The sequence below is a fragment of the Pantherophis guttatus genome, chromosome 5, assembly GCF_059756535.1.
Source record: "Pantherophis guttatus breed Tessera chromosome 5, ASM5975653v1, whole genome shotgun sequence".
Classification (NCBI taxonomy): domain Eukaryota; kingdom Metazoa; phylum Chordata; class Lepidosauria; order Squamata; family Colubridae; genus Pantherophis; species Pantherophis guttatus.
The window spans coordinates 77,980,867-78,008,160 of record NC_142067.1 but is presented as its reverse complement, the minus strand read 5'-3'; the positions used below and the strand labels follow the sequence as shown (position 1 = coordinate 78,008,160).

At 38.6% G+C, this 27,294-nt stretch overlaps 1 protein-coding gene across 2 annotated transcripts in view; it reads right to left on the bottom strand.

Moving 5' to 3' along the window:
- Window positions 1–27,294, bottom strand: part of PHEX (phosphate regulating endopeptidase X-linked) — a 319,542-nt gene that overhangs the window by 256,382 nt on the left and 35,866 nt on the right. For both annotated transcript variants that reach the window (XM_060686722.2, XM_087871354.1), the window contains exons 3-4: window positions 25,342–25,503; window positions 686–772 (exon numbers count right to left, since the gene is read on the bottom strand). In XM_060686722.2, coding sequence (XP_060542705.1) covers window positions 686–772; window positions 25,342–25,503 — 249 coding nt within the window. The remainder of the gene's footprint in view (window positions 1–685; window positions 773–25,341; window positions 25,504–27,294) is intronic.

Below are 27,294 nucleotides of genomic sequence, written 5' to 3'. Positions count from 1 at the left end.
CTGCTATTCCTTCTTCATTCCTTTTATTTTGTTGCTTCCAGAGAGTTGGTTGAGGCATCATAGATGAAGTGTTAAAACTCTAAAATTTGATTTAATATCCCTCATTATTCTAATACATCATTATTTGATATTAGTTCTTCTTCCTCAGAGTTTCTATGTGAATCAGAATCCTTCAATCTTACTTTTGTACCCCTATAAAGCATCAATTAAATCATTTTCAATTCCATCCTAATATAACCATGAACTTAGTATGCTTTTATAATAAACCGCTTATTCAAAAGCCCTGTCTCAATCCTACTACTCAGTTCCCCTCCTGAAATTACTATTGTCAATCACCAATCAATCTGGTATTTCCTGATGTATTATAATACATTTGTCATTGACACCATCCAGCATAACAAATGAGCAATAAACTAGAAAAAGCTACATTAATGATTATATGTTTCATACACAAATATCAATAGTAGCCTATGACGTTATATAATTATTTAAGTGATATAATATTGTACAGATTGAACTGCAATCAGAAAAAAGTGCCCCATTGCACATATCTGAAATGTAAAATTCACTGCACAGGTATATTAGGACTTTGTTTTGAATTAATTTTGGTACATCCTTCTTCTCCTAATAGAGACTAACAGTTGTGCACCATATAGTTTCTAACACTATGGAAATAGTTACTCACTCTCATTCATACATGAAGAATAAAGTATCTTGGCCTTCTGTACAGCTTCATTGTCTCGTCTTTTGCTAAGCGGTTTTTCAAGGAGAGCTGTAAAGAATAGATTTCCCCCCCAAGACATTTGTTATTATTAGAAAACAGTTCAGAATCCTCAATGTAGATAAGATACCTGAATTCGTGGGAATATTTGTTTAGATATTTAGATTGGCTGCCATGGACATTTTTTGATTGAGGGACTTAGAAAATGTTAAACTACAAATGGTAAGAAGCGTTAGAGTTGCATTGAATATTATACTCTGTTCTGGAATGTCATCACTGGCATTTGAATGAATATTAAACACTGAAGAGAAAGGCTGAATAGCTCTCTCCTATTCTTGGTCAAAAATGGGAATTCTAATACATTCTTGCATCGTAGAATACTCCTATTCAAAATTCTAGTAGAGCCAGCAACAATTATATAACATCAGATACATTTTCACCTTTTATTTTATTGATAAGAAAGTGATGATGTTGGGATCTTTTGGGGAAAACTCTATGATTCTATGATTATTCTACCCAAATTATAATTAAATATTGCTCTGTTTCTTATATTGCATCATATATTGCATTTATTATATGAAAGGTTAGATTCTACAATTCTAATTGCATAATTAGAAATGTAAAAATCAATTATCTTGTTCCATTTCTTTAGCTGCCATCTTAATTTCCCTGAAACCATTCTAAATATTCTGGGGAGGGGGTGGGTTATTTTTACCTAGTTATCTATAACACATTCCAAGTCAATTGACTAAAGCCAGGATTTACCCAGAGCTGGGAAACAGGAAATGGAAACAGCAGGTGCCAAAGTTGGTATTTAAGAGAGCTTCAAAACAGTGAAATGTCATAATTTGTCTCATGAGTCATCTATGCACTCCAATGCAGGTTCAAGGGGTTTATGCTCTCTCACTTAAACTGTCGAAATTTTGTAAAATTTTCTACATTCAGAGAATTTACCTAATCCTGCCAGAAAGGCAAGGAGACATCTGTAGATGACTTAGAAAGAGAGAGTGTGTGAGACAGTCAGTTTAATCTAGCAGTTAAGACACCAGCTAGAAACCAGGAGACTATGAATTCTAGTCCTGCCTTAGAACTGAAAGCTGGCTGGGTGACTTTGGGCCAATCACTTTTTCAATTTCTGTAACAATGGATCGATCAACACTTGGTTGATCTGTTAAAATAAAAAGTGGACCTTGCACTTGGACAATGCTAAGGAGAGAGGGAGGGAGGGAGGGAGGGAGGGAGGGAGAGAGAAACAAACATATATACACACACAATAAAATATAGTAGATTCCTGTTCTTTTATACTTTATACTTTCTCTCACTCCTGTTTACTTCAAAGGTTTATTGTAAGACTATTATGGAAAAAACCATGGTTCCTTGATCATAAAATATATGTAATCAATAATAATCAAGAGTTTCCATTTTCCTTCATAATATAGCTACTTCTCAAAAACAACCGTATTCAGTATAAGAATTGACTTTTTTCCCTGAGTTGCTATTTCTCTACTTTAAATTGCATTGTTCTTTTAATTTGGATCTCAGATGAATTGGATGGAGCCAAGGAAGGGAAGAGCCCTGTCCTATGCTGCAGATTGTCTTACAAAGGTACAGTTAGAATCGACATCATCGGTTTAGGATATAAGCCTAAATAGAATATATTGTTATCCTAAGAGTAAATAGTAATATCCTATTAAAATGAAGTCTATCCTCCACTAAAAGCTAAATACTCCTACAGGATTATTTTCTCTCAGAAAAAGAACTGTTTTGAAACTAACTGTGTATTTGTGGTAAAGCCTTACCTCTAATCTTACTTGCTATTTCTAGCCCCTGCCACTTTCCCAGCCTACAATCATAGTTTCACTCTAGGTTTCATACCCTTCAACTTCCTTCACAAATTAAACTTCTTCCATTTAATTTATGAAGGGGAAAAAAATCCTACCTATGAAAAGTCAGACCTAAAATACTTTGATTGTGTTCTTGTCCTATCAAGAGTAGAAGTGGGTGAGGTGGAGTGATGATATTGCTCTTTCTGAGATTAAGCCAATTTTCCCCCTCTCAAATCATGTCCCCTGAATCAATATTACCACTCTTTCTTCTGTTCAGTAATTTTGAGTCTATACTTTGAGGATATTTGCATTGCTTCTGCACTGGTTTCTTGATGCCATTTTTATTTGGAAGAGGAAGTTGTTTTTGGCATTAACTGTCATTCCATATGATTACAACACTGGAAAGTTATTGACAAACCTCCCTTACATCTATGAATCAATATATTTTGAGAAAATGTGGGTTGCCATATATTCATAGGTTGTATAAACAGAGGCATCGAATCAAGATCATGTGAAGTATTACTACCACTTTATAAAAACCTAGTAAGACCACACCTGGAATGTTACCACCAATTTTGGTCATCATACTACAAAAAAGATGTTGAGACTTTGGAAAAAGTTCAGAGAAGAGCAACTAAGATGATCAAAGGTCTGGAGACTAAACCGTATGAAGAATGGCTACAGGATTTGGGTTTGGCTAGTCCAAAGAAAAGAAGAATTAGGGGAGACATGATAGCAGTATTCCAATACTTGAGGGGCTGCCACAAAGAAGAGGGGGTCAAATTATTCTACAAAGCACCAGAGGGTAGGCCAAGAAACAATTGTTTGAAACTACTGTAATCAAAGAGAGAAGCAACCTGGAATTAAGGAGAAACTTCCTAACAGTGAGGACAATTAACCAGTGGAACAGCTTGCCTCCAGAAATCATGGGCACTCCATCACTGGATGTTTTTAAGAAGAGTCTAGACCCCTGGTGGCGAACCTATGGCACACATGCCAAAGGTGGCATGCAGAGCCCACTCTGTGGGCACACGCACTGTTGACCCAGCACAGTATGCCATAGGGCAGGCATTGGCAAGCTGTGGGTTTTTTGTCCCTCCACTGTGGCTCCCTGTTGGGACCCCCTTGCCCTCCCCTCCCAGTCACCCCAAAAGAGACTTTGAGGGCTGAACACTGAGAGGCATGGATTTCCTCCATCTTCTGCATTCCCATCCCACGCTGAGGCGAACCAAACGGGCCAGGGTATCCACGCCAAGCGGCCCCACCAAGCCCACTTGCAAACTCCACCGAGCACAGCTCCAAACATTCGGCTTTGCATCCCTCCTGGCCAGCACCAATGCCACGGCGGGGAAGGTGTATGCCCTGCCTGCTCCGCTCTTGCTGGCCAGAGGTGGGGCTCCATGCCACTGCCTCCCAGCCGAGAGCCACATTTGTTTGCTTGCTGGTCACCTCTGAGGAGGGAGCTGCACTCAGGTTGCCCGGGCCTCCACAGCGGGGGAGAGAGGGGGAGGGAAGGAGGGTGTCTCCCCAACAGGATCCAGGTTAGAGTTGCTTTATTTTGCATGGATCTCTAATGTTTGGCTTTGCCTTCCAGCCTCCACTCCCCCTCCACAGCCCAAGTGGTTGGATTCACATGACACATGAAGCTGGGCAGGAGAGCAGGGATAGATAGATAGACAGACAGACAGACAGACAGATAGATAGATAGATAGATATGAGAGAGAGAGACAGACAGAGAGAGAGAAAGAGAGAGAGGGTGAGACAGAGGGAGAGAAAGAGAGGGAGGGAGGGAAAGAGAGAGAGAGAAAAACAGAGAGATAGAGAGAGGGGGAGGGAGGGAGGGAGGGAGGGAAAGAGAGAGAGAAACAGAAAGAGAGAAAGAGACAGAGATAGACAGAGACAGAGAGACACACACACAGAGAGACAGAGAGCAAGAGCAAGAGAGTGAAAGAGAGAGAGGCAGAGAGAGGCAGAGAGATAGAGAGGGAGGGGGAGGGAGGGGAAAAGAGAGAGGGGGGAGGAAAAGAGAGAGAGAAACAAAGAAGGGGAAGGGAAAGAGAGAGGGGGAAGAGAGGGGGAAAGAGAGGGAGGGAAAGAGAAATGATATTACAAAAGTTTTTCTTTTTTATTGTTGCTAAACGCAATATTTCAAAATCAGGAAAAAAATGAAGAGGCATAAAAGTGCATTTATCACGTTTTTCTTAGAAAAATTAGCTGAACTCTGCCTTGTTTATCATTATTTTAGGTAGTAAAACCTCATTATGCAAGTTAAATTGCCCTGTTGGCACTTTGCGATAAATAAGTGGGTTTTGGGTTGTAGTTGAGCACCCAGTCTCTAAAAGGTTCGCCATCACTGGTCTAGACAGTCACTTATCTGAAATAGTATAGGATCTCCTGCTTGAGCAGGAAGCTGGACTAGAAGACCTCCAATGACCCTTCCAGCTCATTCATTTTACTCATAGGAGTAAAATGGTCACAGAAAAGAGGCAAAGAAGGTGAAAACTGATGCAGAAAGCTGGGAAACAATTGTTTAGTAAGATTTGAATGTGTGGTACACATCTTTTACCTTAAAAGCTAAATATACAACTTTGGAACAAAACACAGAATTTCAATTTATAATATATTCATAAGGTGGCAAATTCATGTCAAACCTCATCTCCAGGGTTTATTGACAGACTTCATGTAAAATGTCCATTTTCTTCATCTTTGGCAGGTGAAATTTTAACCCCAATATCTTGATGGGGCAAAATTTCTCCAGATTTCACTAGAAAAACCCTCAAAACATTTTTAGTATTCTAGATCTAGGAATCACTGGGCAGTTTGAACAATCATTATGTTGTTTCCTTGGTTTTTTTTTTCACCCCAGAGCTACAAGAATACCTGTTATTGACTCCACAATGTACAGAAAATTTATTCAAATGGATTATTATTACAACATTTTTTGAAAACAACAATCCCCTCTATGACATTAACATTGGCATCCTTCAGTTTCAAAAGACTATGGTATCGTGCTCTGGAAAGAGGTTCTAAAACAGCATCTAGTGTGACTAAAAAGACCAATTCGAGTGTGGCAATTCCTTCCACACTGAGGGCAGACACATTCTGTCCCCTGCCCAGCCCCCAGATTTCACTGGTTCCAGGACTGCCTCTTTGCCTCAGCCTGCCAAACAAGTGTCTCTTTGAATTGGAGAAGGCCATGTTATGTCTTTAGCCTCCAAGCTGAACGATCAGAGGTCAAGGTTTCCCAGTTGTTAATGTCCATTCCCAGGGCCTTTAGGTCCCTCTTGCAGATATCCTTATATCACAGCTGTGGTCTCCCTCTGAGGTGCTTTCCCTGTATTAATTCTCCATACAGATCTTTCGGAATCCAACCATCAGCCATTCTCATGACATGCCCAAGCCAGCATAGGCATTGCTGTTTCAATAGTGTATACATGCTAGAAATTCCAGCATGTTCCAAGACTGCGTTATTTGGAACTTTGTCCTGCCAGGTGATGCCAAGAATACGGAGACAGCGCATATGAAAGGTGTTCAACTTTCTCTCCTGCTGTGCGTAAAGGGTCCAAGACTCACTGCAGTATAGGAGTGTGCTCAGGACGCAGACTCTATAGACCTGGATCTTTGTATGTTCCGCCAGCTTCTTATTAAGCCATGCTCTCTTTGTAAATCTAGAAAATCTGGTGGCCGCTTTACCAATACGTTTATTCAGCTCAGTATCTAAAGAGAGAGTGTCAGAGATAATTGAGCCGAGGTACACAAAGTCATGGATGACCTCCAGTTCTTGTGCAGAGATTGTAATACAGGGAGGTGAATCCACATCCTGACCCATGACTTGTGTTTTTTTCAGGCTGATTGTTAGACCAAAGTCTTGGCAGGCCTTGCTAAAATTGTCCATAAGTTGTTGAAGTCTTCAGCAGAGTGAGCAGTGACGGCAGCGTCAGTGAAGAGGAAATCCCGTAAGCATTTCAGCTGGACTTTAGACTTTGCTCTCAATCTAGAGAGATTAAAGAGTTTTCCGTCTGATCTGCTCCGGAGGTAAATACCCTCTGTTGCAGTTCCAAAAGCATGTTTCAGCATGACAGCAAAAAAGATCCCGAATAAAGTTGGCGCGAGGACACAGCCCTGCTTCACTCCACTTTGAATATCAAAGGAATCTGATGTTAAGCCATCAAAAACTACAGTGCCCTTCATTTCCTCATGAAAGGACCTGGTGATGTTGAGGAGCTGAGGTGGACATCCAATCTTGGGGAGAATTTTATAAAGGCCATCCCTGCTAACCAAGTCAAAAGCCTTCGTAAGATCTATGAAGGCTACTAAAAGTGGCTGTCTTTGTTCCCTGCATTTCTCCTGCAGCTGTCTAAGGGAAAATACCATGTCAGTAGTGGACCTATTGGCTTGAAATCCACACTGTGATTCTGGATAGACTCTCTCTGCAAGCACCTGGAGCCTCTTCAGTATGACATGGGCAAGCAGCTTCCCTACAACGCTAAGAATAGAGATGCCGCGGTAGTTGTTACAGTCATCCTTGTCACCTTTGTTCTAGTACAGTGTGACGATATTTGCATCTTTCATGTCCTGTGGTATTCCACCTTCCCTCCAACAAAGACAGAAGATTTCATGCAATTCAGTGGGGATATTCTCTTTGCAGCACTTCAGAACTTCGGCAGGGATGTTATCTTTCCCAGGTGCCTTGCCAGAGGCAAGGGAGTTCAGGGCCGCATTTAGTTCTTCTAAAGTTCCTCCAAGACAGGCAGGCATTCAATGTTATTTAATGCTTCTTCAGTTACCACATTTTCTCAGAGTAATGCTGTACCCAGTGTGCCATCTGCTGTGCTCGATCCTGGATAACCTCACCTGTAGCAGACTTCAGAGGGGCAGATTTCTTCTGTGTTGGACCTAAGGCCTGCTTGATGCCATCATACATCCCCTTGATGTTGCCTGTGTCAGCTGCTATCTGGATCCGAGAGCACAGCTGCAGCCAATAATTGTTAGCACATCTCCTGGCAGTCTGTTGGACTTTGCTATGAGCAGCTCCCAGAACCTGTAGGTTGCGCTCACTGGAAGAGACTTTATATGCAATTAGATCTCTCCTTTTTTCCTCGATGGCTGGCGTCAACTCCTCCAAATGGGCTTCAAACCAATCTGCTGTCTTTCTGATCTCCTTACCAAATACTGACAAGGTAGTGTTATAAACAGCATTCTTGAAATATTCCCATTGTTCAGCTGCATTTACTTCAGACGGGCCTGGGAGAGTTTCCTTGAGTGCTTGTGCAAATTTCTCCACTTTGCCCTGATTGCGGGTCTTGGTGATGTCAATTCGTGGTCTTCCTTTCTTCTTCGAGTGATTCAATCTCTTTGTTTGCAGTTTTATTCTGCTACACACCAAGGAGTGGTCTGTAGCACATTCAGCACCCTGATAGCTGCATGTGATTGTAATATTGGGGAGGTTGGAGCACCTGGTAAGAATCAAGTCGAGCTTCGATCTTGGATGTCTCCAAGACACTCTGTGTTGAGGCTTTATTTTAAAGTATGTATTGCTAACACAAAAACCATAGTAGCAGCAAAACTCCAACAGGCGTTGGCCATGTTCATCTTCCCGACGCCGAACTGACCTAAACAAGTGGGCCAAGAACTATAATCAACTCCAACTCTGGCATTAAAATAGCCAAGGATAAACAGTGGTTCTTTCTCAGGGATTTTCTTGATAGTAGCAACCAGATTGTCACAGAATTTGTCTTTGGATTCTGCTGAAGATGATAATGTCAGTGCATATGTGCTAATAAGAGTAACCAGCCCTGCTGATGAGTGGAATTGCAAGGACAGAATTCTTTCACTTTCTGCAGCAGATGGAGTAGGGTGTTTCTGACAGCGAAGCCAACCCCATATTCCCTAGACTTGTTTGATTGTTTTCCCTGCCAGAAGAACAAGAAGTTTCTCTCCTTAACAGATCTCGAGTCTAACAGTCTTGTCTCTTGAAGGGCAATGATGTCCATCTGCAGTCTGCTCAACTCCATCAATGGCAGCTGTCTTACGTACATCATCTATCTCTTGTAAATCGTCAGAAAGGATGATCAGAAACTGCTCTCCTTCTATGAGAGCAGTTGAAATATAACATCTCTATCTCTGCTGTGATTGCTCAAGAAAGGGGAGAGCAGTTGAAAAATCAGTTAGCTAAAATCAGTTACTTTCCCCCAATTTTTCTTTCCTTAAATAAAATCTGTAGTGCTTGGGAAACTTATTAGCGGAACAAAGAGCTAATTTCATCATATTCTTTTCTATTAGCACTTCTCTAGAAATATACAAATCATACAAGCAAGTACAAGTTATCCTTCTTTCTATTCCTACAAAGTTTTTAGAAATATTTTCAACTACATTAGTTAAACACTGCTTTCTATAGGCTGTGTCATGTATCTTACTAAGCAAGTTCAAGCAAATAGATTGAACTTGATATCATGTTGTAAAAGTGTATTTATTTATAGCTACATACTGGTCGCCAGAAGTTCACCAGAAATAACTGTGTCTCTCTCATTGCCTATGTGGTTGATAGATGCAAAAAGGGAGAGCCTATTGGTGCTGATAAACTGCACCAATAATATTAAGATTACAGTTACAGGCATATCAGTATATGCAAAATGTGCACACACCAAAGTTCAATAAAACAGTCCAAAGCCAATACAATCAATGCATTTTCAAATGTACTGTACCTTGAATGTTCAACTTCAATTAACCAAACTAACCTTATATTATTGTACTAACCTTGTATTATGGTACTAGTAATCTGCATTTACCACACCCAATTTGCATTATAAATCCTTCAGAAAACTGTGAGTACTTTGACTGTACTACTAGGCTTCTGACTTTTTTCTACAAAAGCTGAACTGAGATCCAGAACAGCTCCCTACATTCATTGCATATTGTCTGCTGCTTTGTCCTAGATATATCCTTTTGTTGATAAATTTGAAAATATGAAAAAAACCCCAAGAATAATACTTGGAAGCTGCAAAACAATTTTTTTTCTGAATTCAGGAGAAGACTTAAAAATAACAGCAATTGAAATGGTCCTACTTCTGATGTCAAAACATTTTGAACATCTTTGGCAGCACATGGTTGATCTTGTTGTAGCTCAGAAGTTAAGGAGGGTCAAGCCTGGCTAACACCAGTTGAGGAGCAGTCAGGGATTATCAGAACAGTACATTAGCCTGAAAACTCAAGCCATCTTGATCCATCTCAAAAAAAGTCAACAGCAAACTTTACATAATATTATGAAGAAAAATAAATCTACAAAGTCACTGGAAGTCTTTCTCAGTTTAAAAATGTTATCTTTTTAATACTAAGCAACTTTGCATTTTATGTATCATTCTATCCTACATAGATCAAATGCAAGACACTTTGTGAATGCAATTTATCTAGAGTGAAATTACTTTTTACTTTGTCTGTAATAAGGCTTGGCATAAAATTCCATTAAAACATCCAATCTAAGAAAAGGTTGGGCAGATTTTTCTGAGTCTGGACTCAATTGTAGAACACTACTGCATTCAGAAGGGTCCATAATTTGGTGCCAGGATCTTAAGAGTCAAGATTTACATCTTGAAGGAGGAAGGAAGGAAGAAAGGAAGAAAGGAAAATTTGCCTGTTTGATCCCTCAAAGAATAGTTAATGTAGATAATACTGAGATCAATGGACTAATAATCTGTGCCCTTTTCAAGCAAGTTCCCATGACCCTTGTTTTGTTCAGTGATGAGTTGCTAAAGTAGGATCTACATTTTTTAGAAAACCTCAAATTTAGGGTTGTGGCTTCCCCCGCCCCCCAGGAACTCATGGCTTGACAAACACAGAGACTTTAATTATAACATTGCAAGAGTACACTAGTGCATTCCAGAAAGGATTATAGTCCAAGCTCCAGAAACAAGGAGATGCTAAAGACAGACATCTGGAGTATTTAGGAACACAGAAAATGCTAAGTATATACTTTGCTTGCTGAAAATAAAAATGGAACCACAACTCTCTAAAATTAGGCTCAATATTTTTATTCTTGTGCTGGTCCCTTCTCCACAGCTGAGGGAGGGAGGGAGGGAGGGAGGGAGGGAGGGAGGGAGGGAGGGAGGAAGGAAGGAAGGAAGGAAGGAAGGAAGGAAGGAAGGAAGGAAGGAAGGAAGGAAGGAAGGAAGGAAGGAAGGAAGGAGTCTTAAATAGGGATGGGTTCTACTTGCCTTTACTACCGGTTCACAATGGGATTACGAGCGCTTGCTTCGCTCGCGCACGGGCCTTCCTTCTGCACATGCACAGATTGCTTCTGATGACGTCAGGGTCAGTGGGCAGAGCCTCCCACTGGTTTTACTACCGGTTCTATAGAACCGGTCCAAACCGGGGGCAACCCACCATTGGTCTTAAACCCCGAAAAGTCTTAAACATTCTTTAAAAGGGAAAGAACCTATTTTCTGAAGGTTGTTTCTGATTATTCAATTTCCCAATATCATGCTTTTAGTAACCATTTATTTAAATTTATAATACTGTGTTTTGCTAACAGTGATTTCTTTAAAGTTCAGTTCTCTTTCCATGAGAAAATGGAGAATCTTACATTTTACATTTTTATTTGTAAAATAAGATTGAAGATGAGATAACATGGTCTGGTCCCAAATGACACAGATTTTGATACTTGGCAACAAAATCTTTGTAGTTTTTTTGGCAAGGTTTTTGGATGTAGTTTGCCACTGCCTCCTTCCTAGGGCAGAGAGAGAATCATTGGCCCAAGGTCACCCACCTGGCTTTGTGCCCAAGGTAGAACTAGAATCTATGTTCTCCCAGTTTATAGTTTGAGTTTCTTTTGTTGTTGCTGTTAGTTGTGAAGTCGTGTCCGACCCATCGCAACCCCATGGACAATGTTCCTTCAAGCTTTCCTGTCCTCTACCATCCTCTGGAGTCCATTTAAGATCAAGCCTACTGCTTCAGTGACTCCATCCAGCCATCTCATTCTGTCTTCCCATTCTTCTTTTGCCCTCAATCTTTCCCAGCATTAGGCATTTCTCCAGTGAGTTCTTCCTTCTCATTAGGTGGCCAAAGTATTTTGAGTTTCATCTTCAGGACCTGGCCTTCTAAAGAGCAGTCAGGGTTCATCTCCTCTAGGACTGACCAATTTGATCGCCTTGCAGTCCAAGGGACTCGCAGGAGTCTTCTCCAGCACCATAGTTCAAAGGCCTCAATTCCTTGGCACTTAGCCTTTCTTATGGTCCAACTTTCACAGCCATACATTGCAACTGGGAAAACTATAGCCTTGACTATACTCACTTTTGTTGTATCTGATTTTTTGTATGCTGTCTAGATTTGCCATAGCTTTCCTCCCCATGAGCAAGTGTCCTTTAATTTCTTGGCTGCAGTCCCCATCTGCAGTGATCTTGGAGCCCAGGAAAATAAAATCTGTCACTACCTCCATTTCTTTCCCCATCTATTTGCCACGAATTGAGAGGGCTGGATGCCATGATCTTAGTTTTCTTTATGTTGGGTTTCAAACCAACTTTTGCATTCTCCTTCTTCATCCACATCAAGAGGCTCTTTAGTTCCTCTTCATTTTCTGCCATTAAAGTGGTATCATCTGCATATCTGAGGTTGTTGATATTTCTCCCAGCAATCTTAATTCCAACTTTTGATTCATCTAGCCCTGCCTTTTTCACAATGTGTTCTGCATATAAGTTAAATAGGCAGGGCGACAGTATACAGCCTTGCTGGACTCCTTTTCCAATTTTGAACCAGTCAGTGATTCCATGTCCAGTTCTCACTGTTGCTTCTTGACTCGCATATAGGTTTCCCAAGAAATAAATAAGGTGGTCTGGTACTCCCATCTCTTTAAGAACTTGCCACAGTTTGTTGTGATCCACACAATCAAAGGCTTTAGCATAGTCAATGAAGCAGAAGTAGATGTTTTTCTGGAACTCCCTAGCTTTCTCCATGATCCAGTATATGTTGGCAATTTGATCTCTAGTTCCTCTGCCTCTTTGAAATCCTGCCTGTACTTCTGGTAGTTCTCAATCCACATACTGCTGGAGCCTAGCTTGTAGGATTTTAAGCATACCTTTACTAGCATGTGAAATGAGTGCAATGGTGTGATAGTTTTAACATTCTTTGGCATTGCCTTTCTTTGGAATTGGAATGTAAACTGACCTTTTCCAATCCTGTGGCCACTGTTGAGCTCCCTACAAGCTCAAATTTATCACTTGGACAAATGCAGAAACCTTGCAATTTATTGGTGTAATTAACTCATTTCTTGAGACATTTATACTTTTTATCCTAAATAATTTTTTGACAGTTGGATCATTATAATTAATATGCTTAGCGTTTGTGTCAATCAGTATGCAATAATAAGTAAATGAGGATTTAATTAATATGCATTTCCAGGGAGATTTGATGAACATTCAACCATACATCAAATGATAACCTGGGAAATCATAATCAGCTTAAGTGTTAAATCAATCAAAAAAATAATACCACTATATTTTCCCTCTTGATAAGGATCGAAGTTGATGTGCCACCTTTGAAAATAGTATGGAACATTTTCAAGAAAATCAGATGTAGATAAGTAGGGCTACATTTCTAAAACATGGTTCAATTTATTAAATCATATTATGACTAGCCCCAAAGCAAATGTGATAATAGTTTTATTAGTTACTAGGATTATGCATGCACTGTATGTATATTTTATAGTGCATTATGAATGCACTATGTATGTATATTTTAATAATATTTAAAAACATAGGTTGTGCTGAGTTGTCCCAAAGGTGCTTTTTCAAGAGGCAAGTGGACTTTCTGGGTTTTTTTAAAAAGATGTTTCGCTTCTTGAATGAGAAACGAAATGTCTTTAAAGAAAACCCAGAAAGTCCAATTGCCTCTTGAAAAAGCACCTTTGGGACAACCATGACCTGGATGACTGAGAATCTCCATAGACATTGTGCTGAGTTAAAATTCAGGTGAATACATGATAAAGAAGACCCTGTTGTTCCGCCAGGCCGGGCTATCAACTTAATAATTTTAAACTGGGGTATTTTAAATTTTTGGGGTTTTAAATTGGCCAAATCTATTTAATTATTTTAATTTTTAATTATTGTTGTGTCTTGTGTTTTTAAATTGGCTGTACACCGCCCTGAGTCCTTCGGGAGAAGGGCGGTATAGAAATAAAATTATTATTATTATTATTATAAGGATAAGGATAAGGATAAGGATAATTTTATTTCTATATCGCCCCTCTCCCAAAGGACTCAGGACGGTGTACAGCCAGATAAAAACACAATACAAATATCACAATTTAAATTTAAAATTATTAAAAATATTACATTCAAAGCCAATTAGCTAAAAAACCCAAAAATTTAAGAATTCCGAATTTAAAACTCAATTATGAAGCTAGCCCTGCCTGTCAGAAGAGCAGAATCTTAAGAGCACAGTGGAAAACAGGGTCTTAAGAGCACAGCGGAAAACTCGGAGGTCAGAGATCTTGCGTATGTCCGGGGGCAGTTCATTCCAAAGGGCAGGTGCCCCCACAGAGAAGGCTCTCCCCGTGGGTGTCACCAGCCAACATAATTTGGCCGACGGCACCTTGAGAAGTCCCTCTCTGTGGGAGCGAACTGGTCGGCGGGAGGCTATCGGTGGCAGAAGGCGGTCTCATAGGTACCCAGGTCCTGAGCCATGGAGCACTTTAAAGGTGATAACCAGCACCTTGAATCACACCCAGAAGACCACTGGGAGCCAGTGCAGCTTGTGCAGGAGAGGTGTTACATGCACGCAACGAGTTGCACCCATAATTACACGCGCGGCCGCAGGTAATTTCAATACATGAAAAAAGAAAACAGAAGCAGCAATCATAATAATTTATTTTGGTATTTAGAGTGATGGGTTTTGGAGAGCACAAAGAGTAAAAAAACTAAGATGCACGTTTCTGCTCTTGACAAGATGGATGGATGATCAGTATTGCCTTGACCCTTCTCTGAGAGCATTTTGTAATTTTTAAGACTGAAGCTTGGGGCACATAAAAGGGTCCTGATGTAGTTATCTTATCATTGCTATACTACAAGATTAGACAGAGATTCCACTGTAGTGATATGTGTCTTTCTAAAGTACATTTTTCTAAGGAATTAAAAACTGTTTGAAATCTATTATTCCCTTCAAATCTGGAGTCCTATTCACTTTCTGCAAATCTACTTTGTAGTTTGGTGATTTTTGAACTCCACAGTTTTTTGCAAAATTCTTAGGAGAGAACTCAGTAGAACTCAAATATCTTCTGACATAATTTACAGATATTTCATTTCCTTGCTGCCATAAAAGTAATTCCCTTATCCATTCCTATAATAAAAAGCCTGTTCTGTCATGAAATAACCATCATTGTGTATAGTGAAACCATAGAAAAATTTAAGAAGTTTTTTATTATCTTTCTTAATCTGAACTCATCAGTTATATTGTGGTTATTGTAATGTCCTGTCACAATAGCCAATGGCTTATTGACAAGCTAGACTAATGAAGAAGTTATCAAAGGACCACATGTTTCTTATTATAACCTCAGTAGCTTCAGGAAAGTAAGGGATGTGCCCCACCCTGGTGCCAGCCACACAATAATGTAGAAATTTGTTCACATTCCAAAATGTTGCACAAGCAATAATATGATATTACAGTATAATCAGTGCATTTATCACTACTGCTATGCTAAATATTCCTTAGATGGGGATGATTTTTACTAGAAATAAGGCAAGCCCTTCTTTCTGTTTGCATTGAGTTCATGAACTTATTTACATCTTCTAAAGCAGCTGTTATTTCTCCCTCTATTTTTAAAATCATCACATTAAATGCAACAACATATTTAAGGTAACATGTAGTTTAGCCCTGATCCCTAAATTCAGTACTCAGGACTTCAAATGTTGCTGAATTACAATTCTGAGCATTCTGTGCATTGACTCATAGTTCAACAGACATAGAAAGCTTATGAGCTTCCATTTCAGTTAATTGGAGCTGCAAGAACTAAATCAGGGAGCTTGATTTACACTCTGTGTAAGTTTTGCTTCCTGGTATCTTACATGTTATTCTTTTCAATGGTAATTACGATAACTGGACAAATTATGGAATACAGAGATAACACTGAATGTAATTTATATACTTTGGTACATACTTTGTAAATTTTGGAATTCGAGGAAAAGATGATGAATCATTGTAATGGAAAATGAAGGTCAGTTAAATACTGTATTACACAATAAATGCAACCCCAAAGCTAAATAAAACTGTTCACTTGATCCAACAGCATAAATTCCTAAAATTCAGAGGTGATGTCTCTCTCCTAACCAAAAGGAGTCTGAGGAAATCCTATGGCTCACATCATGAAGAGCCATGAAAATCTCATTGGGAAAATAAATTATCCCTTTTCCTCATTCCAGGTTTCCCACATAGCCTTTATGAAAACTAGTCATCTAGCTAACCTACACAATTTCTGACTTTTCTATCATTTAATTCAATACATTTGGTTAAAAATGAATTAATACATAATTATTAAGAGAATTCAAGGGTTGTGAAAAAGGACAAATGCTATTAACTCTCTTATATAAAATATATTAGTTATTCAGCTTACAGGAGAGCCAATGTGGCTCCTAAGTACATTAAACCATCAGTTAATATAATCCATTATCCATTCAGGAATTGTTAAATCTTATATATCTTACTTTTAAAAGCCACAAATACAACATACGAAAATATATTAGCATGAAATTTATGATTTAAATACACTCAAGATATTCTCTTTAGTACAAACACATGCTACTGTGCTATTATTTGGATTCCCCCCCATGTTGCTTAAAACTGGCAAGCTTAAAATATTTTAATCAACAATTCAAAATGAAATCGTTATATAGTTAAAAAAAATTTTTAAAAAAATAAAGTTTATTTTCATTTTTAAAAATACAATACTTTACATATATACATACAAGGTTATTGCAACTAACGTACACAAATCTGCGCCTATACCACTAATACAATCCATTTCATTTCCCTGTCTTTTCTTTCACCCAATTATACCATAAATTCCAACATTTGTAATAATCAGAATCTTTTTGGTTCCTAAGTAATTTCGTTAACCGGTCTGCCTCTGCGCATTCTGTAATTTTCCAAATCAATTTATTTTCTGTGGGTATTAATTCGTTTTTCCATTCTTGTGCGTATAGTATCCTAGCTGCAGTAGTGATGTGGAGGATCAAATACCATTTTTCCTTAGTTATTTTGTCTGGTTTCATTCCTAATAAAAAAATCTCTGGTTTCAGCTCTATCTTATATCCTGTAATTTCCACCATCCAGTTCCGAACCTTGGACCAATATTTGCCTGCTTTGGGGGCACGTCCACCATTGGTGGTAGTATGTCCCACAACCATTCCCACACTTCCAGCATGCCGGAGAAACTCCCGGGAACATTCTTGCAATTCTTGCCGGGGAGATATGCCAACGATAGACCATTTTATAAATATTTTCCTTGTAGGGGGTTGACAAAGTAAGTTTCATATTCCTATTCCATATCTCATCCCATTTATCCAGATTTGGAGAAAATCCAAGGTTCTTCCCCCAGGCAATCATAGTGTCCTTAATCACCTCCTCACCAATCCATCGTGATACTAAAAACTGGTAGCACCTTGAAAGTAATTTCTTTTCAATTCCCAATAAGGTTTTATCTAATGACCTGTAGTGACCTATATATTCCCTCCTTTCTTTGGTCCTTTCTGACTCTCGATTATATTTGGGCATACGCCCACCAGTCTACCTTTTTGCCCTGTTTTGTAAGCTCCTCTCGGGTCTTCAATTCCCCTTGAGGGTCAAGCAAATCCTGATAAGTCAATGGTATTTCCTTATTATATAGTGTTGCATGTGTTACTGCCTCTAATGGGACAAACCAAATCGGAATCATTGAATAATGCCTGTTCCTAACTCTTTCCCAAGATTCTAATAATATTCTCCGAAGGTAGTGTCTCTTAAACTGTCCATATTTCTTGCCCCTCTCCCTCCATAGAAAATGGTGCCAACCTTGACACAAATCATAACCCTCCAATGTAAGAGTCCTCTTCCTATTTAAAAGCATCCAGTCTCTGATCCAAGTTAAATTTGCCACTTGGTAGTAAAACTCCCATTTTGGTAGACCAAATCCCCCTCTACATGGAGCCTCTTGGAGCATTTTAAGTTTTATCCAGGGCTTCTTCTTCTGCCACACAAATTTCCTCACATCTAGCAGTTTAAAAAAACCACTATCCAGTCTTGCGGGGGCAGTCTGAAATAAGTAGTTCCATTTCGGAGGTACGTGGGTTTTAATCGTAGCTATCCTATCAAGTAAGGAGAGTTGCAGGTGCTCCCACTTTTCTAGGTCTGTCTTTGTTTGGGCTAACAACTTTGTGTAATTATCTGCCATAATAGATGTATTTTTAGAAGACATCCAAATACCCAAGTATTTTATTCTTTTAGTCACTTGAAGGCCCAATTCTCTCTCCAATTCATTCCAACGATTTCATGTCATATTCTTTATTATAATCTTTGTCTTGTCTTTGTTGATTCGGAGACCTGCAACTCTTATCTCCTGAAGCAAGTTTTTACCTGATTCTAATGGATTCTCTACAATAAAAACCAAATCATCCGCGAATGCCTGAGTTTTATATTCTTCAGATCTCACCTTCAGCTCCTTTATTCCCTGATTCTTCCTAATTTCCCGTAGCAGAGGTTCTAGTGTAAAGATAAATAGAAGTGGGGACAGTGGGCATCCTTGTCTTGTGCCTTTTCCAATTTCAATCCTACCCATTTCTTCCCCATTAATTAAAGCTCTAGCTATTTGAGTTGAGTAGATCGATCTTATCGCCCGTATATAATTATCTCCAAATTCCATTTTATCTAACAAGGCAAACATAAATTTCCACCTAACCCTATCAAAGGCCTTCTGAGCATTATTATATAGTTAAATTATAATAGTTAATAGTTAATAGTAATAGTTATATTGCCTTGTACAAAATATGGGCTCAAAACTGGAATAAAGTGCTCTCATTATCACTAGAATGGAAGATGCAAAGTGATCACTTTTAGGAAGTGCTTGATATTGCACAGGCAATATTGTTCACCTCACTGGTGTGGATAGTGACAGAAGTCATCTTTTTCAGGCTCTTGGGTGATTTCTGCGTTCTCTACTACTAATTCTAGATTCTTCTTATTCTGCACTGCTGCAAAGCTGCAAAGCTTCCATAGCTGCAAGTCACCATTTCCCTAAAGGTTCTAAGAGACAAAGGGGCAGCTTTGCCACCTTCTGCACAGCAGCAATCAGGCCTTTTAAAAATCAACTGAAATGCAATTATGAACCAGCAACAGTGAAATCATAATGTGATTTGCAGCCAGCTTTTGTACTTCTCATTGGACAGGGAGGGGAGAATTTGTCAGTTTTAATAATTTGCTCAAAATGATTAATAGTGTTTTCTAGCATGATCCAACCATTGTGCTGATATAACGATAACTAGATGATGCTATAAGTCTTAGCATCTGAAAATCTATCTGTGGTTAATTGTGGCCTTTCCAAAATTGTTTCTAAGGATGAAGGAAGTGCTACAGCTGCTTTTGCTATGGAACATCTCATAGATTTACAAGGAGGGAGAATTAAGAATTTTCTTCTAATCGAGGTCCAGCTAGATAAAAATAATTTTAATAGTTATTCAACTATAATTTGTGGGTAAAGCTTACACACCGTATAGCAAAAGTTTGCTACTTTCAGAGAAATAAACATAACAGGCAGTGCAGATAAAAGCTATTAGAGTGCTACAGAAGTTTAAATAAAAGAGGTGTCATCTACTTGTGGCAAATGTGCCTATAAAACAGGCAGTAAAGAAGAACATGGGCTGTGGATTCTATGGTACCCAGGTTACCCATATTCCCAACTTAGACTAGGATCTTAAATTCAGGGTTGATTATTATCCAGATGTTCATCTAAGGTGGGATCAAAACCTTGGTATTTAATTTTCATTTTGGGGAAGAGACTGTTCAATGTTTACACAATATCACAATATGTAAGAAGCACAAATCAAAATATATTACAAGTCAAATATAAACATTGCTCTAACAATTGTTCATAGTGTAATCCTACACATACTTATTCAGAAAAAATGTCTAATCAGTGGGCTCTTTTTCAAATAAGTTTTCATTGAATTGCAGGCTTAATTAATCCAAGTAAGACTAGGCTGTCAGCCCAATTAAAGTATTTTATTAGTCTCGATCAAGAATTTTGTATGTCAAAATCTTGGTATTTCTCTCTATTTTACATTGCTTAAGATCACTTGGTTTACATGCCTTCAAATTATTAGAAATTGTAATGCAGTACCTTGTAAACAGTGAAATACAATGGTTTACTACAAATTATGTAGTAATTTGTAATTGTGGTGCTTATTTTTAATGCAAGAGGGATTTGACATTAAAACACTTCAGGAAAATAAAGACCTCTGCTGGATTCTGCATTATTACATGGCAGTTGCTTTCTATCTGCTGTCTTCCAACAAGGCTGAAAGCTGACCGTTAGAGAATAGAAATCGAATGTTATGGAGGAAGAAGATTCCAGTGTAAGGTTCCACCAAAATCAGTTGTTTCAGAATCCAATTATTGTTCAACATATGTCTAGCATTTATGAATGCATGGCATTCAGTCAAAAATGCCGTGCATTTTTGTAGGATAGGCAACTGTAGCCATGCTTTCAAAGCATATTCCTCTCTTGCATGAACAAAAAAAGGGATTGGGCTCAATTGTGAAATTGCAGCTATCCTCTTTACATTTTTGAACAACATTATGGATGTCCTTGCCTGAAAGCCAGGTTTAAAAGTGAACTTTTTCAATTTATAAAAATGGACACATGCTAATCCCTAATATAAGTTTAATGAACTTCAATTGATTTCTGAAATTCAGGAATAGAACATAAACAATGAAAATATATATTTCCCACAAATCTCTGATTCTACACTTGAATAATATACAGATGTTAGAATTATCAGGTCAAAAATTATCAGGTCATTATCACATCTGGTTTAACAGTAAAAATATACTACTATCCAATAATTTCTTGCTACATCTTTATAATATTTGAGGAAGAAAACATCTTGACATTACAATCCTGTTGATGTCAATAGAATGATCTTCCACATAAACAGATCTCTAACACTTTCTATATCAAACACAAACATCAGAAAAATATAAATCATTTTTTGAAAATATTGATATTGGAAGATATGCATAAGAGTATCAGCACATGGTATTTTGCTCTGTAATTAGAGCAAGATGGTTGACATTGCTTAAAAACAAGACTTCTATTTTTTCCTGTGTATATATCAGCCCACTGAGCTTTTTTTATATATATATATATAAAATTGAACATAAATAGAAAACTTTCACATTAAAATATTTCACTTCCTACACATTTCCACCCCAAACTATATTTTTCTTCTAGGCATGAATAACATTTCCCAAGACTATCCTTTAGTGGTACATAATTTTAGAGGAATCACATGCAGCTCAGCAAAAATGTCAGTCTTCATCTGCCTCTCAAATTTAAGAAAACATATATATGCAGAATGCAATCCTTAAATAATTTTCTGATACGGATGTATTTATTATATTTTTAATGTGCCCAATATTCTGTCATTGAATAAAATGAAAGTCCAGTTTTTTTAAAACAGCAGCAAAATAAAGTTTATAGAATTTACCAATTTAAAAATACATAAACATTGCTAATTAAATTAAATTTATGTCACTTTAAAAATCTGTGACTTAAACCTAAAAAGCCAGGTATAACAAGAATGCAACTGTACTACTATCTCAGTTAAAGTATACTAAAGTATACTATAACCCTAATCCTATACCATTTCAGACAAATGGCTGTCCAGTCTTTTCTTAAAACCCTACATTTTTTAAGTGCCCATAATTTCTGAAGGCAAGCCATTCCAATGGTTATTGTCCTCACTGTTAGGAAGTTTCTCCTTAATTCCAGTTTGCTTTTTATTTTGATTAGTTTCCAGCCATTGTTTCTTGTCCTGCCCTCTGGTGCTTTGGAGAATAATTAGACCCCCTCTTCTTTGTAGCAGCCCCTCAAATATTGGAATACTGCTATCATGTCACCCCTAATTCTTCTTTTCTCTAGACTAGCCAAACCCAAATCCTGTAACCGTTGTTCATATGTTTTAGTCCCCAGGCCTTTGATCATCTTAGTTGCTCTTCTCTGAATTTTTTCCAAAGTCTCAACAACTTTTTTGTAGTATGGTGACCAAAATTGGTTGCAATATTCCAGGTGTGGTCTTACTAGGGCTTTAGAAAGTGGTATTAATACTTCACATGATTTTGATTCTATGCCTCTGTTTCAGTGGTGGGATTCAAATTTTTTTACTACCGGTTCTGTGGGCATGGCTTGGTGGGCGTGGCTTGGTGGGCATGGCAAGGGAAGGATATTGCAAAATCTCCATTTCCACCCCACTCCAGGGGAAGAATACTGTAAAATCTCCATTCCCTCCCCACCCCACTAACCTGCTTTCCAGCTCCGTGTGCAGGACAACAAAAGAAGACCCAGCCAATCAGCTGGGACTCAATCAACTGGGACTCGGGAGGCAGCAAATAGATGGGGCGGGGCCAGTCAGAGGTGATATTTTCCAGTTCTCCAAACTACTCAAAAGTCCGTTACTGGTTCTCCAGAACTGGTCAGAACCAGCTGAATACCACCTCTGCTCTGTTTATACAACTCAGGACTGTATTAGCTTTTTTGGCCACAACCGGACACTGCTGGCTCATATTCAAGTGATCATCCACTAAGGACTCCAAGGTCCTTCTCATAGTTACTATTTTTCAGCCAGGTCTTGCCTAATCTGTACTTACACCTTTGATTTTTTTTTCTGCCTAAATTTAAAACTTTGTTTTTCTCCACATTAAAATTTATTTTGTTGGATAGGGCCTGTTCAAGCTTGTCTTCTAGGATGTTAGCTATTCTTGCCAGCTTAGTGTCATCTGCAGATTTGATGAATTCTATTCCCTCATCTAAGTCATTCATGAAGATATTGAAGAGTACTAGGCCTAAAATGGAACCTTCTGGTATCCCACTGCTTACTTCCCTTCATGTAGATGTAGTACCATTAAGGACTACTCATTGAGTACAGTTTGTCAGCAAGCTACTAATCCATCTGATGGTGATGTTATCTATTCCATATTTTTCTAGCTTACCAACAAGTAGGTTGTGGTCAGGGGTGAAATCTAAAATTTTTTGCTACCGGTTCTGTGGGCATGGCTTAATTAGTGGGCGGGGCTTGGTGGTAAGGTGACTGGGTGGGCATGGCCAAGTCAATGTCACTTCTTTGCCCTTTTTTAACCTACAAAACACAACACAACACAACTGGCTCACCCATAATGTAAAAGCAGCTGTGCTAGACCCAAAATGGCCCCTGCAACAAGCAGGAACCTCACACAGCTACAAAAAGCCCAAAAAACCAACTTTCACACTTTACACACACAAAATTCCACATACAGCTTTGTGAGATTTTGTGTGTTTGTGTAGTTAGAGTGAAACACTATAGAAATACACTAAATCTCAGAAAGCTGCACAAATATTATTTTATTTTATTTTATTTCTATTTTTATATAAAAGCAGCTAAATTTAAAGCTTCCTAAACTTTAAATGGCTAGGTCTAAAAAAAGAACAACTAAAAAAAACCCCAATTAACTGTTTTTTTTAAAGCTCCCAAAGGGGAAAAAACTTACCCAATAGAACAGGGGTCTCCAACCTTGGCAACTTTAAGACTTGTGGACTTCAATTCCCAGAATTCCTCAGCCAGCTTTGCTGGGAGTTGAAGTCCACAAGTGCAGATAGAGCTGCTCATCGATGAGCTTGATTGCAGGCAGGGAGATTCAATTGCTTGCTGATGCAGTGGATTGCAGGTATTACAGCAAGCAAAGCAAGGAGGCGTTGCGACCAGGAGCTAAGGTAAGCAAGCTGGAGGCTGGTGGGGGGGAGGAAAAAAAGAAACTTTTTTTTCTTTTAAATGGGTCTGACAATCCAAGCTGAGTTGCCTGATTAGCAGGCAACTCAGCTGGGATCGTCAGAGCTTGGCTCATCAGAGCCATTTAAAAGGGAAAAAAGGCTCTGATGATTGCGCGGCTCAACTGGGCATGGGGGGTGGGGGCAGGGATTTTTGCTACCGGTTCTTCAAACTGCCCGCCGCCATCACTACCTACTCGCCCGAGCTGGTCCGAACCGGAAGCATTTCACCCCTGGTTGTGGTCTACTTTGTCAAATGCCTTACTGAAGTCTAAGTACACTATGTCCACAGCATTTCGCTGGTCTATTAATTTAGTCACTTTAACAAAGAATGAAATAAGATTGGTTTGGCATGATCTGTTTTTAACAAACCCATACTGGCTACTCCTTATAACTTTATTTGTTTCTAGATGTTCACAGATCTATTTTTTGATTATCTTTTCCAGGATCTTCCCAGGAATTGATGTTAGACTAATTGGTGTGTAGTTTCCTGGGTCTGGTTTTTTTTTTTCTTTCTTTCCTGTTTTTGAAGTTGGGAACCATGTCAGCCCCTTTCCAGTTCTCTGGTATTTCCCTGGTGCTCCAGGATTTTTGAAATTATGTTATAATGGTTCTGAAATAACATCTGTCAGCTCCTTCAGAACTCTGGGAGGTAATCTGTTGGGTCTCAGTGATTTATATTCGTCAAGGTCAGATAGGTGTTCTCTTACCATTTTCTTGCTTATTTAATTTTTATTTCTAGTCTGTCTTTTACAATAGTTTTTTTGGTAGGTTGTGCTATAGTTTCTTTTTGCCTGAAGACTGATAGAAAGAATAGGTTAAGCAGCTCTGCTTTCTCCCTACTACTGTTACTTCCTTGCCATTTTCTCTCTTTAGTGGATCAATTGTTTCCTTGAATTTTTTTTGTTATTAATATATTAAAATAAACTTTTTTATTATTATCTTTGACTTTTGTTGCAAGTCTGTTCTTTCTGAGCCTTTGCTTTCCTGACTTCATCTTTGCAATTTCTGTCTATCTGCTAATATTCTGTCTTAAATAGGTGTCCCTCTTTCCATTTTTTTGTACTTATCCTTTTTGTCTTTCAGTCAGAGAGATCTTTGTGCAACCATGATGGATTTCTTGTTTTTCTTTTTCAGTGGTATTGTGCTGGACTGGACTTTTTATGATCACATTTTCAGAGTTCCCCACATTTCTTGAGTTGTTTTCCCCTTAAGGATTTTCATCCAAGGAATCTTTCCCAAGTAAACAAACAAATCACTAAACAAAACAATTCAGAGTTCATTTCAGGGTAGAAATGACCAGGCACAGATTTTCCTACTCTGAACACATTACGAGAAGATCCAACTCTGTAAAGAAAGCTTTGATGTTGAGAAAAGTCGAGGGAAGGTGGGGGGGAGGAATGACCAACAGCAAGGCAAACAAATTCAGTTACAGTGGTAGTGGATGCATCATTGGAAGACCTGAAGGACCAGGTATGGGATAGATAGTCATGGAGAAAATTTGTGTGTTTGCTAAGAGTTGGCACCTATTTGATACATAATCTATCAAAAACAAAATTTATACATTAACAGTATCACCTTAAGTGATAGCCACCCAGGCTCATTTAGACTTAGGTGGCATACAAGTTTAATGAATTATTTTACCAGCAACTATCCAATACATTATTGTTTGGTCTTAATAAGCAGAAACAAATGAGGACAACAACAAAAAGCTATATGAAGCAAATTAATTAGCTAAAGTCCTTTAGCAAGGATCCACTTACCTTTCAATTTTAGATCTACATTATGTCTCAGCCAAGGATAGATTCCATAATTTGAATAATCTTCTGGTATTGGATTATCTTGTAACCATCCTTCACAGGCAAATCGGAAAAAGTTATCACAGGGGTCCACAGACACATTTAGCTTGCTTTTGATGGAGGCAGCTGGAAAAAGTTATATAATTTCATGGATCATCAGTTGATAATATTAATTGCTATACAAGACATGCAAATCACTTCCAGATTTATGATTACTGTTTTATGGCTTTATTTATTCCCTTTACTTCCACATAATTAATCTCACCATTTATCCTATCCCACTTTGTTCAGATAGGCTACAATTTCAAAAGGAAAGGAAAAGGAAAGGAAAGAAATATTTCTTAAGTATTGGCCACTTTCCTTGATTTTCAAGTTAGGGATTTTGGGCTATTCGCTAAAATTTTGGCTTTTATTTTTCTGGGTGCATCTGGATTTTCACAATCTGTCACTGCAACTGACCTTGCTAAAATCTCAGGGGATCTTTTGATTGCCACCTCTCTTCTGTTCATCTTCCTTTAGCTTCTGGTTATTGAGGTGGACAGGGCCCTTGATGCTGTCAGTGCCACCACCTGTCAGTTAGATCCTTATCCCTCCTGGATTGTGAAAGCCTCCAGGATGGTGAGCAGTGGGCAGGTCCAGGAGGTGATTAATATGTCACTGGAGGAGGGGACATTTCAGGATGCTTTTAAGAAAGCCCTGGTTTTCCCCCTCCTTAAAAAACCATCATTGGATCCCATCTGCCTGGACAATTTTTGTCCAGTTTCCAACCTTCCATTGAACTATTGTAATGAGCTCTATATGGGGCTACCCTTGAAGAGTTTTAAAGGCTACAACTGGTGCATAGTGTGGTGGCTTGGGCAGTTTTGAGGGCCCCAAGTATGGCCCTGTAACACCGGGACTTCCGTTGGCACTGTAGGCGCCAAAGACGCTCCTTTTGTGAGCGCCAGCCCCGTGATCACGTAAAGCTGCTAGAACAGCACAAATCAGCTGTCTAGCAGCTTGGAAACTTTCTCCCCAAGAAAAGGGGAGGAAGAGAGCAGATGGGTGCAGATAGAGCTCCCCAAGAAGCCCCAGGAACAATTCTGGGGCTTGAAGGGTGAGAGCTCCCTGGAAGCCCGACAGAGCTCCGAATCCGGGACATTTCTGCTTTAAGCAGAAGACGCCACGACCACCCCTGCAAACAACGCTTTGAATAAATATTGGATTTGGAAGCAGGCTGAGCAAATTCAGGAGAGATCAGATTTGCAAGTACTAAACTTTAACTCCAAATGTGTATTACTTCCTTTTGACTTACTAAGGGAGAAAGTGAAACCAAGATGGCGATTGAGCCTTAATGGGGAGTGAAAGTGAAAGTTAAAAAGGAAAGTTTCGTTTAGCGCTGGCAGCCCCTGTCTAAAATTAGAGATCTTTGCTTTGAAAGAAAGAAGATTAAAGGCTAAAAAGACTATAGCAGTGTTTTTTAAAAAAGGATTGATATTATTTAAAGACTGGAAATTTCTGGATTTGGTGGATTTGTTGTTCTGGTTGCTGAATAAATTCAAATAAGAAATTAAAAATGACTTCAAAACAAATAAAGACTATTGTTCCTAAAAGTGCTGGGAGCTCACCAGCTCAAAGGTCCAAATTACAATCTCTCTCTGTTCCAATGGAACCACTAATATTAACACTTGAAATGTTGCAGGAAGCCCTTAAAATACAAGCCTCTGTTACAAATATATATATATATATTTCTGTGTTTGAGGATAAAATTCAAGATGTTGCTGAGGAGATGGTTCAAATTAAAGAGTTCATTCAAAAACGAAATCAGGAAATTAGAGAAGATATTATCATGGCAGTCCAAGGTCTGGCAGGACATATTGAAGCAATAGATGAAAAAGTGGAAGAAATTAAGCAGTCTAATGAGAACTTGGAAAATAA